At 49.7% G+C, this 17,707-nt stretch overlaps 1 protein-coding gene across 2 annotated transcripts; it reads left to right on the top strand.

Annotated features, from left to right (window-relative positions):
- Positions 1 to 10,682: 10,682 nt before the first annotated feature.
- SPINK4 (serine peptidase inhibitor Kazal type 4) lies at positions 10,683 to 15,636 on the top strand. Of its 2 annotated transcripts, none has more exons than XM_019286142.2 (4): positions 10,683 to 10,807; positions 14,292 to 14,326; positions 14,640 to 14,752; positions 15,464 to 15,636. In XM_019286142.2, the coding sequence occupies exons 1-4, from the start codon at positions 10,783 to 10,785 to the stop codon at positions 15,516 to 15,518; spliced, it is 228 nt and encodes a 75-aa protein (XP_019141687.1). In that variant the 5' UTR covers positions 10,683 to 10,782; the 3' UTR covers positions 15,519 to 15,636. The 2 variants fall into 2 exon arrangements, with proteins under 2 accessions (XP_019141687.1, XP_010398453.1); XM_010400151.3 differs by lacking the exon at positions 10,683 to 10,807 and adding an exon at positions 12,764 to 13,288.
- Positions 15,637 to 17,707: the final 2,071 nt, after the last annotated feature.

A 17,707-nucleotide genomic window follows, 5' to 3' on the forward strand; every position in this document is an offset into this window, starting at 1 on the left:
AGCACCGGCGAGACCGCTGGCGCCGCCCGGCCCAGGCGTCCCCCTCCCGTCCCCGGCATTCCGCCCCGGCCCCCCGCCCGTCTCCCCCGAGCCCCGGGGTGGACAGCCCCGCCGCTCCGTCCGGCCCTTGCGAGCGCACCCCGCCTTGGCTGGCTCTCTTACACGGTGCCCGGTGGCAGTGTGCTGGAACGGTCGCTGGAGCAGCCCCTAGAAGCGCAGAAGCACCCCAGTAGCAGAGGGTGTAAGTGGCAGCAGCGAGCTGCTGCGGGGCAGCGAGGGCTGTGTTTGTATCCACGCCCTTTGGAGGGCTGCACGTTGTCTTCGCTTGGAGCAACTATGCATAAACTGTAGTTTTCTGTCAGCTCGGTGGAGCTTGTTTCAACTTGTTTCCTGCAAAGCAAAAAAAGACCAGGACCACCTTTTTGTTAAACGTATCACAGCATCCTAGCAGTGCCAGTGGCAGGGCCTTCTGGAGGTCTCCAGCCAAACATTCTTCTTGGAGCACGACTATTGCCAGCAACAGGTGAAGTCAGCTGTGGTGTTGTCCCACTGAGTCTTGAAAGCTGCCCAGCATGGTGATCTACACCTCTCTCGTGCCCTGTCCCAGAGCTGTTCACATTTCTGAGGAAGACTTTTCCTCATCTTCATCATCAAGCCAGTAGTAGTGCCTCTGCAAGCAGGTTTGGGCACCATCCGACTTCTGTCAAAGTTACATGTGTTTCTTATAACTAGTGAGTCCGTGAGCCTGGAAAGAAACCATCTTGGTCCCACAGGAAGAAACCTATCCTATCTCAGCCAGCAGAGATGATGGGGGAAGCTTTATAGTGCTGCCCTGCTGCAAGAGCAGCGACAGTCAAGAAGCCAGTACTAATCTTGCTTTTTCCCTGGGCGCTGCGGGCATTTCACTCGCAGCTGACTGGAGAGTAATTGGTGGGACATTGGTGACTCACAGGGTGAGACTGACAGCTGACCAGGCAAAATCCTGCTCATGGTCCGGCAGACTTGCATGTATCTGGGCTTCAGAGTGCTTCAGGTACTCAACCGTGAAACACTTAAGTGGTTTTCAAGTGCAATAAGTAATTCCTGCTAGTAGCCCTTAATGCTGCTGTTCACTTAGTCTCAAGAAAGCAAAGTAACTGCAGGGAGGAAGTGAACCTCATTCTTCTTACTGGTTAAAACTACTTTGTAACACTCACACACACACGTGTATGCCACTCCTACTGTCCTCAGCCTTCGTGGATCTGCTGATTTCAGCGGCCTCTGGTGCTGCCTGGTGGGCTGCCAAAGTGACGAGAACGAGCTATCCTGCTGCCAAAGTGCATGACCAGAGACATCTGCTTCCTCTGTTCTGTTCACTTAGATGTTTCTCAATTCTTTCTGACACATTCTGCAAGTCAGTCCAATGATCGCCTTGTGCTTTGTTTAAACCTGATGTTGTGAGCAACATGATGATATGCTGGTGTCCATGACGCTGTAGTGACACCATCACTGATGGCACTGATATTCTCAGTCAACATTCAAACAAGCATCAGCTCACTAAGTGCCTTCTTCAATGAGTAAACCTAGCTTTCAAAACCTTCAGGCTCTCCAGACATCTTTTATGGATTAATTGGGAACCCACAATGTGAGCCAGCAGAAAATCCATTCTTCAGAACTAGCAGGTCAGTCCAGAGTTTCCATGTTTTGCTACTGTCAGAAAATGCGTGTACTTGTGCTACTGAAATTTGGCAGAGTCAATTTGATTTCCCATGACACTATTATCTATGTCATCTTTCAAATTTGTCTAGCAATAGCAAAAGAAGTGACAGCACAGTGTTCAGTAAAAACATCAGAGAGTTAGGAAATGCCTAACACATTTTTCCACAGGTCCACTGTAGCTCCCCACCATGAACTTCTGCTATGTTTTATGTGAATCCTATAAAAATATTGCCATTTTTTCCATGGGACCACTGTCTCACTTGGTCTCAACATGGCACTGGAAGTAGAGGAAGGCTTTGTGATTAAAGAAGGCTCTGTTGCTGGAAGGAATCATTCACACTCTGCACCACTCAAGTGTGCAATGATGTGTGAAAGCATAAATATAGACTTACAGACTCAAGCAGGTAACGGCACTCCTATTTTTGGTAAAGAGGTAAGGTGTCCTACTGAACCCATGAACGAGGAAAGAGAAATGTAGGCCTTACAGGGAAAATAAAAATGATCATGTGCTTGTGCAAGGTCTGGCTGCTCACACTGCATGTCAGCCCTCTCCAGCTTTTCACCATTGCAGTCTACACCCCAGCCCAACCTGCAAGGAGGCCTTGGAGATCTCACTTTTCCAGTCACACCATAGTCTGCTCCAACCTCATCATGTTGGTGATGTTCTTTTTTGGCAAAGCTAATTCTTAGTCTTTTTCTCCCTACAAAAAAATTACCACTTGACTATAATGCTTTGCTACACATGAACACATCTGTCCATCCATCATGCCTAATGACTTGTAAGTCTGGCAGCTGGAAGATATTGTAAACATCTAAAACAACTGCTGAAACAAGCCATCAGGGTGCAACAGAGTGAAAGTTCACTGGTAATGTGGCAAAACATTTGTAGTTAGGCATCAAAGTGTGAGGAGAAAGAAGGAAGTTATAACCTCTGCATTCTTAGAAGAAAAGCAAAGTTCTCAAGGAGCATGGCAGAATCCAGGAAAGAGCATGGATCAAACTGGGGGCTCTCAGTCAGGCAGCTCATGCAAGGATTAGTTTCCAGCTTTCCAGGTCTGTGCTGGGGTCAGTATTTTAGCCAGAGTGATAGCATCATGTACTTCCACTGGGCAGCCACACCTCACCTGAAGAGCAGTGTGTGGTCACCACCAGCACTGCAGGGATGTATCCACATGAAAATGCACTGCCCCACAGCAAAATATGGCCCATCTGCGTGTGTGGTCTTGTGGAGTTGAAAGTGGCTGGGACAGTGGTGGTGCAGTAGCTGTTCTATCCCTTCTGAGTCAAACCTGAAAAGCCCCTTTCTCTGGGCCAGGGAGGGCTCAGTCCCACAGCAGCTCTGTCTGCTTATTCCAAGCTCAGCATGCATCATGTCAGCTTCTCCAGGAAGAGTGGGATTTGGGCTTGTGACTCTGCTCTTCAGTGGGGTTGTGGCAGCCCTGAGCATCTGTGGGACAAGAGTGGGCCCCACATGTGTGAGCAGACCTGGATTGTGCTGGAATGAAGCCCACAGCCCTGAGTCACTCACAAGAGCAAAAAACATGCAGTGCACATCCCCAGGGCATGAAAGGGGTGCCTGGGATGAGCACAGCTTGGGCAAGAAGGAGGCAAGAGGAGAGGTTGGAAGGTAATGTTGAGATTTGGGGCCCAGCCAGACGGAGAGGGCTTTTGGAGAGTGGTGGATGGCAGTAGAGCCATGCACCCTGCGGCGTGTGGGGGTATGTGCCAGGGTACCCTGGGTCGCAGGTGCCCTCTGCCTGCACTGTGCTCCTGGGTGCTGGCAGGGAACCCGGGTGCTGTGCTGTGCAGCTCCCCAGAAAATCCCGTGCAGCTCTCTCAATAGAAATGCCTCCAGGAATGCCAGCAGGACAGAAATATGCTCCCTCTCCAGTGGTGTGGGCTGGGGGACACACACCCTCTGTGACATCTTCACATCTCACACTTAAAGGACCTATTAAAGTGGTCTGATAGCTTTAAGGTATAGCTTTCCTTAGTATCAAAACAGGAGTTTGTTTTGGCTTTATTTATTTTAGAGTGTGCTTGCAGCCCAGAAAGCCAACTGTATCGAGGACTGCATAAAAAGAATTGTGGCCAGCAGGTCGAGGGAAGTGGTTCTCTGCTTCTGCTCTGCTCTGGTGAAACCTTACCTGGTGTGCTGTGTCCAGCTCTGGGGTCCCCAGGACAAGAAAGATGCGGACCTGTTTAAAGCGAGTCCAGAGGAGGCCATGAAGAAGATCAGAGGGCTGGAGCATGTCTCTTATGAAGACAGGCTCAGAGTGTTGGGGTTGTTCAGCCTGGAGAAGAGAAGGCTCCAAGGAGAGCTTGGAGCAGCCTTTTGACAGTTAAAGGGGGCTTTATAAGAAAGATGGGGACAGATTTTTTTTTTTTTTTATCAGAGCCTGTAGTAACAGGAGAAGGTACAAGGCTTTTAAACTGAGTGTAGATTTAGACTGTACATGAAGAAATTTTTTTTCAGTGAGGGTGGTGAGACACTGGAACAGATTGCCCGGAGAACTTGCGGATGTTCCATCTGTGAAAGTGTTCAAGGCCAGCTTGGATGGGACTTAGAGCAACCTGGTCAAGTGAAAGGTCTCCCTCTTCATGCCAGGGTGTTGGACTAGATAATCTTTTATGGGTCCCTTTCAGCCCAAATCATTCTATGGGTTTTTTTCTGTTGCTCCCTTCAAGGCCTGAAGAAGGCCAGGGATATGCCCAGTGTCTGTCTCTCGCTCACTGCCTCTGTGTGGATGGGTGGGCGGCATCCCTGCTGCACGGTGCGGCACCATTCAGGCAGTTCCTGTTTTTCTTCTAGCGCCGTCGTGGCAGCAGTGAGGAGCAGTGTACTTCCGCAGGGCAGGGCCCCGAGGCACAGGCATGGCTCCGTGCTGCCTGCAGGTCACCCTGCTGTGGCGACATGAGCCTGAGTGTCCCAGCACAGGCCCCTGTCCTGGGATCCTGCTCCACAAGGTCACTGCTTGCTCCTGTGCTGAGGAGCTTTTCTGCCAAGGTGCTGGTTTAGGAGGAGGACTGTGAAGGGCTGACTTCATCTGGAGGGACAGGTAGCAGGCAAGGCAGATAGAGAGGTACAAGTAAAGAAAGAGAGGCAGAAAGCTCTAGAGATCCAATTGCAACATCCAGTTGCCTTTTGCTGAGAGCCCAGAAGAGTCAAACCAGGAGCAGCACTGTCTCCTTGGGAAGAAGTCTCATGAGAGACAAGGCCACAAGCTTTGTCTCCAATTTGCAATGATCATTACTTGAAATAAAGACTTGGAGACCTGAACAAAGAAACTTGAATCATCTTACAAACCTGCAAGTCTTTTTGCACAGTTCTGGTGCCAGCAGTGAACTGGTTTTGTGGGGTGGTTTTGCACAGTGCAGCAATTTGGGAGGGGTCCCAAGCAGCCCTGATACAGAGAGTGCTTACATAGACCATGTCCTAATCCTAATCTCCTTGCCTCCTGAATGGTGCTGGCCGGTCCTGTTGTGGACTGAGGGTGTCCCATACTTGTGACAGGAAAGACGCTTGAGCTTGTACCTCCTCACCCAACCCTACCAGGCTTATTCCCCCTTTCCTCTCAGTTGCATCCAGTCCTGTAATGTCTGCATCTTTTTAACCACATCATGGTTAAGATGTGCCTCATGTCTCAGGCCCCGTTTTGTGTGCTTTCCTCAGAAGCGAAGTGACAATAATCTTCTGCATGAGGCATAGAGTCAGGCCTGCCAGAGCAAAGGGAGGTGCCTGCAAAGCTTTGGTTGTGTGTAGGTTGAGAACAAGAGAAAAAAATAGCTTCCTCTGCAGAGAAATTAATCACCAAGCAAGAAGACATGTTCTATACATGCAGCTACATTCATCTAATTGAAGAGAAACTTTCACCATTCCTTAGTTATAGCTTGATAGCTTTTAATCTTCAAGTTTTCTTTATCTGTTTTGGGGGTTTTGGTGTCATACACATCTTTTTCTAATCACTACAATACGGTTAAACAGGCCTTGGCAAAATCTGACTCCAAAGCCAGCTCGGATTTGGTTACTGCTGGACTTTCCCAGTTCCATGCTCATCTTCTGTTGGTTTGGGTGGCTCCTGTTGTAGTGCCTAAGATACTGCCTGATTATTTGTCACAGAAATTTAATATACAAATCACACAAATCCATTCATTATAAGGGTGCTCAGCCTTTGTCCCTATCAGCAGTGCATTTCTTCTTTATGCACTGCTTTGCCTCCCTGGACAGTCAGCAGCAAAAATAGCATCTGTCCAGAGGTGCCAGGACCTGGCTGGACCCTTGGAGAGTGTATTTTCTGGAGCAGAACCTGGGATAGCAGTTATGCTCAAAGGTAGGGTTTGTAGCCACTGTTGAGTTGATTCTGCCTGATGGTTCCTAAAGGAGAAACTTCGCATAATATCTGGCTACACAAGAGTAAGCTGCTTTCAGTACTTCTAGTTCTGCTCTGATCTGCCAGCACACATCTAGATTATCACAGTGTTGGAGTGAAAAACAGGGCTTAGAGAGTTAACAGAGGTTATCGCTATCTCAATGCAAAGGAATGTGTTCCAAGAAACACCATGCGTTTGTTTCACTGAGGGTGACAGTGCCCTTCTGTTCAGTGATATTTGTTGTGGCTCCCTCCTGGTGTTAATTCATACCCACCCAAGTAGTTAATAGGTCATTTGGAAAAAATTACACCTGCACAGTAGGTGGGCTCTGAAGTCAGAAGTAGCAGGCAGCATCAAGGACACACATTTCTGCTCTTAGTGTCTGCGTGTAAACCTGCATCTTCTGTCTCTGGCAACTTAACTAATGCGGAAGTGCTGAGCAGTGTGTGTGCCTGCACATTCACTGGATAAACAGAACACTTAGAGAGCTTTTTATTCCCTGTTTCTTCTTCATAAGGATGATGCACCTGCAGATGTGTATGAGAAAGTGGAGACGTGAATGTTAACTGGTGGCAGTGTGGAAAGGCAGCCAGGCATGAGTGGGTGATGCCCTGAGAGGCCTCCTAGAAACAGAGACTAGACAGGAGTAGAGGATTAAAAGAAGTATTTATTTGAAAGGCCTTCAAAGGTACCCCCTGGGGACCCTGAAGCTATTCTCAAAGTGGACCCCAAGATGGACCCCGGGTCACGAATTCTTCACCCTTTTATGGGTTTGGTTCATTTGTATAGCAGGGTTAATTCTCCAATTAAAGCTTCAGTTTTCCCCACAGCTTACCCCCCCGTTATAGGCTCTTTGGTTTATACTTTTGGCCTAGAACAGTCTTGGTGTCCTTGGAAAGCAGGGCCGGAGAGGCTTTGTTATGTCTACCTAGCATGAGAGAGCAGAAGTTAACAGTCTACAAGAAACTTCAGAGTCACACACCGAGCAGTACAGAATTTGAAAAATATAAAAGTTAAAACCTAAGGCATCAGGGTGACCCTGCTGTCAAAGATCTATGCAAATGCAGTGTCACAGAACAACATCCCCTCAAAATGCAAGGAGAAAAAGAAGGATTTCCCTGATTCTCTTACACTGTGTCCCTAATTACATCAATTCACTCTGGGCTATCTTCAGGGACTTTAGCAACTGGCAGACTGGGCAGAGCAGGCCTTTCCTGCAAAAGTCAAGGGACCTCCTCCACAAAAATTCACCAAGAGCAGCTGTCACTTTGAAGGGGGGAGCTGGCATATGTGCTACCCATTTTTCTCCAGTATGGTGCTAAATGCAGGGTGATGACAGCATTCAGTCCCACACAAAATGGAATTAGCAACACTGTTCTCAGAAGGTACAAAAAACTGGGGCCCAGTACAGATTTGTTCATTCAGAAACAAACTCCAGGGAAAAAGAGACTGAGAAATATACAATTTTTTGTAAATTACAGTGGGTGTGAGCTCCCAGATAAAAAGACTGAACATCAGTATGCTGGGGACAGCATACCTACCACTGCTGACAGCATCTGGGTTATCTTTGTCAGCTCAGAGCAGGAGGGGACTGTACCGCAGCAGCGAGGGAGTCTGCCTACCCAGCCCAGCCACAATGCCTCGTCCCATCCCTGGCACCAGCACTGGGGCTCTGTGTGCCTCGTGACAAGCATTTACTGGGTAAAAAGTAAATCTGTGGTTTTCTGCTGTTTTATCGGCTGCACTCGGAATTTGGTCACCTAGCCCTCAAGTGCGAGTATGTGGGAAAAGGCAGGTCAAGGCCATCCTTAAGCTGTCAAGGAGCTGCAGAGCATTTGCAGATGCATTTAGAGTGTGTCTGGCAGAACAGAGGTCTGAACAGGCAGAGGTAAACACAAGGGAAAGGGGAAGTTGCAGCAACTTCTGCCCAGCTACAGCCATAAGCTGCAGCAGGGGAAGAAGATGTACAATGGATATTCCCTTAGCCTGTTGCACTTCTGAGGTCCAGTGTACAGCCTGGCTTGGCAGGAAGCTGTAGTCTTCTCCAGATTGATGCTGCCTTGGCCTAGACTGCATCTGGTGAGAGTGTCAGCAGGCAGGATTAGTCTGTGTACTCACCATCTTGTGTACTCACAGCTGACAGTGTCACAGGGAAGTTTTTCTATCATAAAAGAAATAACGAGCACTACTCACTGCCTGACATGCTGCAATATTGTCTTGGGGTGACTTTATGATGTGTATCCCCTCTCGCTGCCCTATGCCCAGAAAATAACTTTGTGCCTTTCTGTGCCTTTTAACTGACCCTAAGAGTAATAAAGTAATTCACAGTATTAAAACGGAGGAAGGTGGCTAAAGGTGTGATCTGAATCCTGGAAGTCTGGCAAAACTGCTGGGAAATGGTGATGGCTGGTCCCTGCCCCAGTTACAAAGGGTGATTTCAGGTGTCGGGTTTTGGATCCATGGTATATCCAAAGACAAACTTCTGGTGGTCACTTGCTTTTCTGGTGTTGGTTTTGGCTTTTGGTTTGTTTTGGGGGTTTTTTTTTTCCATACAAAGGAGGACAAATTGCTTCTTCTCTCTCTTACTTGTGTGGAGACCTCAGAGTGGTCAGAGGAACAGAACAGAGACTGTTCTCTCTATAAAAACCATCTAGATGCAGGGAGTGAGCTAAAGATGACAATAAGCATGGCACTTGCCCTCCTCTTTTTGCCTTGCCCCATTGCGCAACAGGAGGGTAGATGGTGGGCTCTGGTTTGGGCTGCACAAGCAAGGCAGCGCTCTGCTCTCAGGGTACTGCAGTATTTGTGGGACCCCGGTGTCTACTGGTACACCAAAACCCTGGGAGGAGCAGCAGAACAAAAGTTAAAATATCAGTGTAGGTGCAGGATGCGGGAAGGCTGAAAACAGCCATGAAATCCAGGAAAGGCAACAGATAACAGCAAGGAAACGGCAGGTGCTGGATGGAGTGCTGACAACACCAAGGCCATAACACCGGTAAGGCCACCAGGCAGATGTGAGGCAAGAGCACTGTGGTGCAATCTGGTCTGGCCAGCTGCCATCTGTGCCCACTCAGATGGAAAGCCTGCAAACAGAGCTGCAGTCCCCTAGGAGAGGACAGGTGTAGCAAACCTGGATGAGCGCACGGATGTGGGCCCGTGGGTGCCGCAAGTGTGGCGACAAGCAAAAAGGCAGGGGCAGCACTGCAAGGGAGCAGGCCTGAGATTGGTTTTGTAAGTAGAAGTCTCCTTGCTTGTAGCCACTGTCTCCAGCAGAGTTTATGTGTCTTGCTGGTGGTGAGACTAGGTCTGCATCTCCTCAGGCAAACCCAGAGCCGTCACATCTGCCCATCCTATATCTTGAAGCCTCCTACATCACCGTCGGGCTGGTGAAAGTGCAGGGAGAAAATGGCAGAGCCAGCTGGAGCTGCACAGCCAATATGAGGGAAAGCAGCCACCAGAAAACTTCCTGCCCCACCCACGGAAGAATTTCCCCTCCTCTTCTTCAAGGGGTGCAGTAGGCAGGACTTCCATTAGGGGCTGCAAGTTTGTGCTTGGCAGAAAGGCTTGAAAAAACAAAACTAGTTTGCAAGAGGTCATTTACCCTTTCTCATCTCTTAGTGTATCATTTTAATTTGCTTTGTGAAGGCAGTGGACTGTGAACACCACTGAGGAATGAGGTGAAGAAAGATCAAGCCTTATATCAGCCAACAGCTTTGCTACAGCACCGCTGACCTTGGTGCCTCCAGTACAGAGGGGATGCAGACATTTCCTGCCACCTTCTGTCCAAGGAGAGTGATCTGGAGCACACCTGTCCCAGCAGCACAGCCCCAGCCTGTTGCTCCTGCACTACTGCTTTCATGACCAAAGAACCAGGCCATGCTTGGAACCAGAGGCACCAGAGGTGGCACCAGAGGCAGTACAATCAGCATTTGGATGTTTTTCTTGGTAGTAAAAACTTTGAAGAAGACTTTAAAGGCCAAAGATAGCCCTCATCTAGTGCTGTGAAGTGTGTTGATGTGCGAGCAGTTTGCAGGAGGGGGCTACCTGTGTCGTTCATGTTGTTGAGTGTTGGCTAGGACCAGATTTGCAAGATGTGACTCTAAAGACATATATCCATCTGTGCTGGAGACTGACAGCTGCTTGTCCCATGGACCCAGCCTGCTGGTGGCAGGGCCCTTCAGGGCTCACCCAACAAACCTTGTGCACAGCAGGGCATGGTCAGGTACATGTCCTGCTGAGGATGGAGATGTGCTGCCTCTCTGCTGGTTTGGGTTGTTCACCCTCTGGGGTAAGGCTTCTTTCCTGACTCCTGACCTGATCATCTCAAGGCTGCAGTTTGTGACAATTGCTTTTTATTCTGTCATCTGTCACCACCAAAAAGAGATTGGCTCCATCAGCTTCCCTTCCAGCAGTTGTAGGCTGCTATCAGATCCCCCTTGGCCTCCCTTGTACTAGACTAAACAAGCGTAACAGGACCCCATGTCCCTCAGGAACAACTGCTAATGCAGTTAAATATTTACTTTAGTTGAGGTATTTCCAAAGTGGCATAATAATGAAAGCCAAAGGTTATTGAACTGTGTAAACTCCGTGAAGAGGGAATATAAAACATGTGCACAGCTGCCTCAGCAGAGCAGAGGAATGATTCTGCAAGGGCAACCCTGAGCTGGTTATGTTCCCGCTTCCCAAAACCTGGTCTCAGCCCTGCTGTGTTGCATGGATGGAGCTCCAACAGAAGGAGGTAAGCAGACCCCGTACCTCTCTGGCCACAGGGGATGCTCCAGCTGTCCCCTTTTGTCTCAGACAGACAGGGCCAAGGTGTACCTTCCTCTGGGAAAGAAATATCTCAAGCACAGTCATAGTCAGGTCCTCAGCAAGTGCAAATGTGAGAGCTCCATGCATCTGGAGCTCTCCCAGCCTGCTGGTGGGAGGGCACCTACCCCCTGCTCACCCCTTGTACACATGATACATCCCATCTGCTCCCCTGGGAAAGGTGACTCTCTGTCCCTTCTGGCCCAGATATTTCAGCAAGTCTGACCCAAAGGAGTTTTTAGTCAACATTGGTCTTACACTGACTTTATGACCAGTGGTCCTCTTTCCCATCTTTCACCCTTCACCAACTGATTTTGTTTCACCATAGGAAAGTGGGGACAGATGTAGAAAATTGAGCTTCTGAGAAAGAGCAGATAAGGATGCTCACACTGATATCAAGCATCCAGTCTTGCAGGCAAAGCATCTAGGATATTCTGTGGTCACGATGCTTGTTGAAAAGACACTGTTTCTTACCACTGAGGATCATCTCCAGCCTCTCTGTCACCTCCCTCCTCTGTGCCACCTCTGTGTGCCACCTCTGTGTGCCACCTCTGTGTATTTAATTTGGGTATCGATGCACACAGCCCCCTTCCAACACACTGAATCTTACAATAAAGATAATTTTGCTCTGTCAATCTCATCTGCAGCCAAAGTGGGGAGTGCAGTAAGGTATTAAACCGCCTCTGTCTATGTGGCTCCTCTGAGCATAGGCAGTGACTGCATCTGCAGCTCCCTGCTCCCAGGCAGATGAATTTTGTGCCCTCCAGACCCTCTGCACCCCCAGCCTGTGCCATCCCACCCAGTGGCTGTGTGGGCTTGCTGCAGCATGGTGGCAGGCCTCCTGTTGTGTTTGGGATCCTGATCAGTGTATCAGGCACCTCAGTATCCACCTGGCTAGGTCTGGGATAATGCCACAGTGCCACCACCCAAATCAGCCTGAATTTCCTGGCTTTTCTGTCTAGTCTCACAACTCCAGTGGAGATACCTGTCATGTATGAAGAACAGCAGCTGCAAAGCTGAAGGGATGGTTTGGATGACATATATTCAGAAGTAGCTGGCTGGGGTAAGCAGAGAAGAGCAGCGTTGCCCAACCCTGATGTGTTGGTTTTGCATGGCCTGGTTTTTGGTAGCAGGGGGCCATGGAGGTGGCTTCTGTGAGAAGCTGCTGGAAGCTTTCACCATGTCTGGCAGAGCCAATCCCTGATGGCTCTGAAGATGGATGTGCTGCTGGCCAAGGCTGGGCCAGTTAGAGATGATGGTAATGCCTCTGTGATAACAGATTTAAGAAGAAAATTAAAACAAGGGTGGGGGTGCAGTTCCACTAATTCCAGCCAGAGAAGAGGAGGAGGTGAGAACACGTGAGGGAAACAACATGGCAACACCAGGGTCAGTGGAGAAGGAGGGGCAGGAGGTGCTCCAGGAGCCAGAGCCGAGATTCCTCTGCAGGCCGTGGTGCAGACCATGGTGAAGCAGCTGTGCCCCTGCAGCCCACGGGTCCATGGAGGATGTAGAGATCCACCCACAGCCCGTGGGGGAGGTGCCCACGCTGGAGCAGGTGGATGCCTGGAGGGGGCTGTGATCCAGCGGGAGACCCGGTGCAGAGAGGGGCCCTGCTTCCAGGCTGGAGCAGCCTGTCCTTGGAGGACTGCACCCTGTGGAAGAATGACCCACATCACAGCAGTCTTGGGAGGACTCCTGTTCATGAGATTGGAACCATGCTGGAGAAGTTCACAGAGAACTGTCTCAAGTGGGAAGGGACCCCACGGTCTCAGATCTCGGTGATGAACTGACCAAAACCCCCATGTCCTGTCTCCCTGTGCTGTTGGTGGGAAGGAGGGAGGGGTTGGGGAAAAAGGTGTTTTTAAGGGTTTATTTTACTTCTCATTATCCTGCTCTGATTTTGTTAGTAATAAACTCACTTTGTACCTCTAAGCTGAGCCTCTTTTGCCCTTGGAGTGTTTTCTCCCGGTCCTTATCTTAACTCATGAACCCTTTGTTAATTTTTTCTCTCCTCTGCCCAGCTGTGGCAGGGGAGGGTGAGTGAACAACTTCCATGGATGCCTGGTGTCTGGCCAGTGACAAACCATGACACCTGACTGCAGTGCAAGGGATTGTAAAGCAGTCTCCAGTGCTGCCACCTGAAGCTGACAAGTGGAAAGCTTCAGGAGAAAGCTTATCTTATGCCTGAGAGTGCCTAAGTGATCCCTTTGGGTGTATGGTCCAGCTGCTCCCAGCACAGATCAAAACACTGCTTTTCCCAGTGTTCTTGAGATAAGGCTCTGCCCTCCCCTATAAAGGCAGGCACAAGCAGAGCGAGGTGCATGAGCAAGTCTGCCTGAACTGACCATGCCTGCGAGGGAGCTGCTGCTGCTGCTGCTGGTGGCAATGGTGACTCTCATTGCTGCCGGAGGTAAATCTGCTCTGCTGCTGGAAGCTGGATCGTCGGTTGTGGGTTGGGAATGACAGAGGGGCAGTGGAAGGAGGGAAATGCACGATAGGGTAGAAAGACCCAGAAATTCTGGTTTGGAGAGGAGGTGAGGTGAGGGCAAACAAACAGTGGCAGCATGGTGAGGAAGAAGGACTGGAGCAAACACATCGTGCCCTCCTTACTAGCAGTTTCTGGCAAAGGTTACAGGCTGGTTCATCAAATATATTGCACTTGGGAGAGTTCTGGAATCGGGGAGAGTCCACAATGTGAAGAGGAACCAGGCCCTGGGAGGACAGCATGTACACTGCTGTGGCAGCTGCTGTAGTTCCTGCCTCCATGAAAACTGGCAAGTCTTTGCAAGAACACTGTGTGCTCAGCATATTTATGTAGGAAGCACCTGTTTGTAGGCACTGGAAAGCCATGGCTACCTACATGCAGGTAGTGGTGGTTCTGCAGCTGCCTGTGTGTGAGCCTTTGTGCTCCCAGGACGTTTGTGCACTGCACAGGTGGGCTGTGAACTGTTGCTACTGCTCTGCTTGCCTGAGAAAAAGGAGCCTGCCAAATGCTGCTCTGCCTAGAGGTGGCAGGTGTCCAGCTGTGCAATATCACCAAGCCTCATCCTTCTGAGGATACCCCATGACTCATACTGCATTCCATGGTTTCCCATTTCCTGAGATGCATTGGATGCTCTGTGGAGCTTCTGACCCAGAGACTGGGGGAGAGGGTTGTTGGGAGAGGGTTTAGGGGGTGGGAACAGCCATTCACAGCTTTGTCCCAGCCAGCTCAGCTGTGGATGGAAGCTGTGTACTGTGCTGCTGGCAGGGAGGGTGGGAGTGGCATGCAGCAGCAAACTGATCCCCCCTCATGAAACCCACAGAGCTGATTCAGTCCTGAGTGTGCTCTGGATATGATCCTCTGCCAATATCTCGTGCTTCTGCCATCAGGCACAGGTGTGCCACACTCATGGGTCTCTGCTCTGTTTCAGGGGCAGAGATGAATGAAGGGAGTGGCCTGAGAAGGGTAAGAGGTTTCTGGTTTTCCTTGCTCATGGCTTGATATGGGTATGCCTGGTGTGCCTGGGAGAAAGACTGTTCCCAGCAATCATCCCCAGCCTCCTGGGAACTGGTGGTCCAGCACCAAAGACACACCAAAGCCCAGGCCATGAATCCCACTGAGGGATTCAGCAGCTCCTGCTCCTCTATGGGCATGCCTCGCTCCATCTGAGACAGAGGGAACCAGGTTGCCAGTGGCACTTGCTCCTGCCTGAGTGTTCTGGGGAGACAAGATGGGTGCTGCTGGGACTGAAATGCATGCTGTGGTTTCTCCTTTCCAGCCGGTGTGTGAAGACCTGGTTCACCTGCAGGCCTGCCCCCTCCTGTACTTGCCCATTTGCGGGAGCGATGGGAATACCTATGCCAATGAATGCCAGCTCTGTGTGGAAAAAATGTAAGCTTATGCCCTTGGCAGAGACCTCCTGGGTCTAATTTTGGCTGTCTGAAACTGGGTACCTGTGAAGTACAGTCATTCAGGCTCCCCAGAGCCTGGGAAAAGCCATGAGCAGGCTGCACTTGCATGGCAAATAACACAAACCATGTGCTGGGCTGCAGCAGGGGAGGGATGACCAGCTTGTCAAGTGAAGTTGCAAGGAAGTGCAGAGGAGCTGCACCCAGCCAGTCTGAGGAAGGGAATGCCTGGGGGTATCCAGCAGCAGCCTGCAGTTGCAGATGGGATGGAGCCACAGTCTTCTTGGTGTGGGCAATACAACATGGGGCAACAGCAACATACAGCAGCCCCCAAGAGTGGAAATTTGACAGAGGCATCAGGTCAAAAGGGTGGTGCACCACAGAGGTGTAAGGGGGGTCTCCATTCTTGGAGGTGGTGGTTAGGGCTCAGATAGAGCCATGGCCACCATAACCTCACGCTGGGGACAGCCCTGCTGTGACCAGGTTGGGCTGCAGATGGACCACTGGTGCCACAGGCCCTGGGAGGGCACATCCATGAGCCAGGGTGTTACAGCCACCTCAGCTTTTTAGACAGGAAAATGAGCAGGTCAATTTTGTAATAGTCAGCTCCATTCCACTTGATGGAATGCAGCCAAAGTATGACTCACTGAGTTGTTTTTTTGATCTCTTACTCTTTTTTCCTATATTATTCTAGGAAAACCAGGCAAGACATCCGGATTTTGAAACACGGGGAGTGTCAAGATACCTGAGTTTTCTGATAGTTTTCCTGAGCCTAGAAACAGGTGATTAATTGATCCTGTATGCTCTGTGCTGATTGGACATTTATGCTACCTATGGTGAATAATAAAATGACATGCACGATCTTGATTTCAACAGCACTTTTTTTTTATGCATGGCTGGGGGAAAACAGCATAAGCCAGTTCCCATCAAGGGCTACTAAAACTGTGCAGTCAAAACAGTGATTTCAAATCCACATAACAAACGAGGGTGCTCTGCATAGAGTATTATCTCACCCACACTCCTGTGAGAAAGACCATGGGGGAGTAGCAAGAAACACACAAGTCCTGGTGAAGAAGATGCTGAACAAGCACAGCTTTTTTCTGTAGGAGGCAATTTAGTGAAGGGAAAGTAAAGTTTCTCTGGCACGGGAGAAGATGAGTCCCTGGCTCCCTAGTAAACTGCTTCACTGCTACCAGAGCAGATATAAATTGAAAATAATAACATCTGCATTTCCCATATTAGGTGTTATTCTACTTTTTATCTAAGGCCCTTTAATACAGCAATCAGCTCAGATAACACATGGGAACATAGAAAGAGCGTGAGCAGAGATGGTGAACACAGGGGATACCAGATGTCTGCTCCAGCACTTGAGAAAAACCTTAAGCTGAAGAATTTTCAGGTTGCTCCTGGTGTCAGGGCCATCTTTGAGATTGTGGCAGGACTCAGTTCCACCAAGGTAACAATGTCAGTGTGCATCAGCAGTCTTTGGTGCTTCCTCTGCTCTTTCATCTCCCACTTCTAGCACATAGACACAACTCACCTTTCACAAGGTATTTCACAAAATACCTGCAACAAGTCCATACAACTTGGGCATGCAAGGGCCCCCCTTTGCTCAGAGTGGCAGAGATCAGAGGGCACTGGCTGATGCAGGACTTGCCTCCGGAGTTCAGTTCAGTCTCACACCAGATCTTGCACTTGTATAGAATTACTGGCTGAGATTTCTGATCAGCTTTGAAGAATGCTTCAGGGTGAATTGAAACCTTCCAAGGATAGGTCTGTGCTCACCCTCAGGAGATCATGCTGCTCTGACCTGCTACTATATTAGTATCCTATACAGCTCTCATTTGCAGGCATCTGAGTAGGAGTCCAGGGTCCATCATGTGGTCAAGTGAGGTCCCTGAAGTCAGTGACCATCCTTGGAGACTGAGAGATGTGCCAGTATCATGACTATTGTGCTTGGTCATCTGGAATTTACCCTCTCACCCAGTTCTGCACCTTGCTGGAGCCACCAGGTGGGACACCCATAGCACCACAATACACAACAAAGCCACTGCTGACAGATTTAATGCTGCAGTTGGAAATAGTATTGAGGAGCATAAAACAGCTGTGCTCAGTCAGATGGATTGCATGCACTATTTTCTGTCCAGAGGCAGCTGCTGTCATCAAAAGCTTTATTCTCCTTAGAGAGCTCTCTCCCAGGCTGAAAAGTCCTAGCCTGACTAGTTGCTCAGAGTTGTCCAGAGCTTTGATTTTCCCTGTTTTCCTTTCCTGGACCCTTTCCACTTCTGCAGAGGAGGGGACACCTGTAATAGCTGCTGCTATTACACCACCTGCTCATTTGTCCCAGGGCTCTGCAAGCCTGTTTGTCCTCTTCCAGTCCCCAGACAGCATGGAAGAGGTGGTCTGGCTGTGTGCTACTCTCTGTGTTGCCAGTTCTTCTCTGCAGACCTTGTTGTCTCCCCTGCCACATCACAGGGAAGGGCTTTGGTAGGGTTATGAACCCCAAAACATATCCACGGTGAACAACACAAATGTATTGCTCACTTCAGTCCTGAGGTTTTCTGCTCCTGCTGCTGCCAACTCAGCCACAAGCAGGATTTATTTGGGCAGCTCTATCCCAGTTTTCTGCCACAGCTGAGGGGAAGGTTATGCCCAGCTTAGCACAGTGCATAACTGGGGTGCATTCTCCCCCGGAGTGGGCAAGTGTCACCAGCATCTCCTCCCCACTCCAGGGCTCGAGCTGCACCAGCAGAGTGGCTGCAGCCCAAGAGAGTGTATGCCCTGAGAGGCACAACTATTCATGTGCAGAGGCTAGGAAAAAACAACACAGACGATCCAGAAGCTCTTCTGAAGAGGGAAACCACATACCTCCAGCACAAAGTGGAGTGTTTATTCAGAAACTGCAGAACTAAAGCACAGTTTAATAGGCCAGACCTGC

This window comes from Corvus cornix, chromosome Z (genome assembly GCF_000738735.6).
Source record: "Corvus cornix cornix isolate S_Up_H32 chromosome Z, ASM73873v5, whole genome shotgun sequence".
NCBI classification, from domain to species: Eukaryota; Metazoa; Chordata; class Aves; order Passeriformes; family Corvidae; genus Corvus; species Corvus cornix.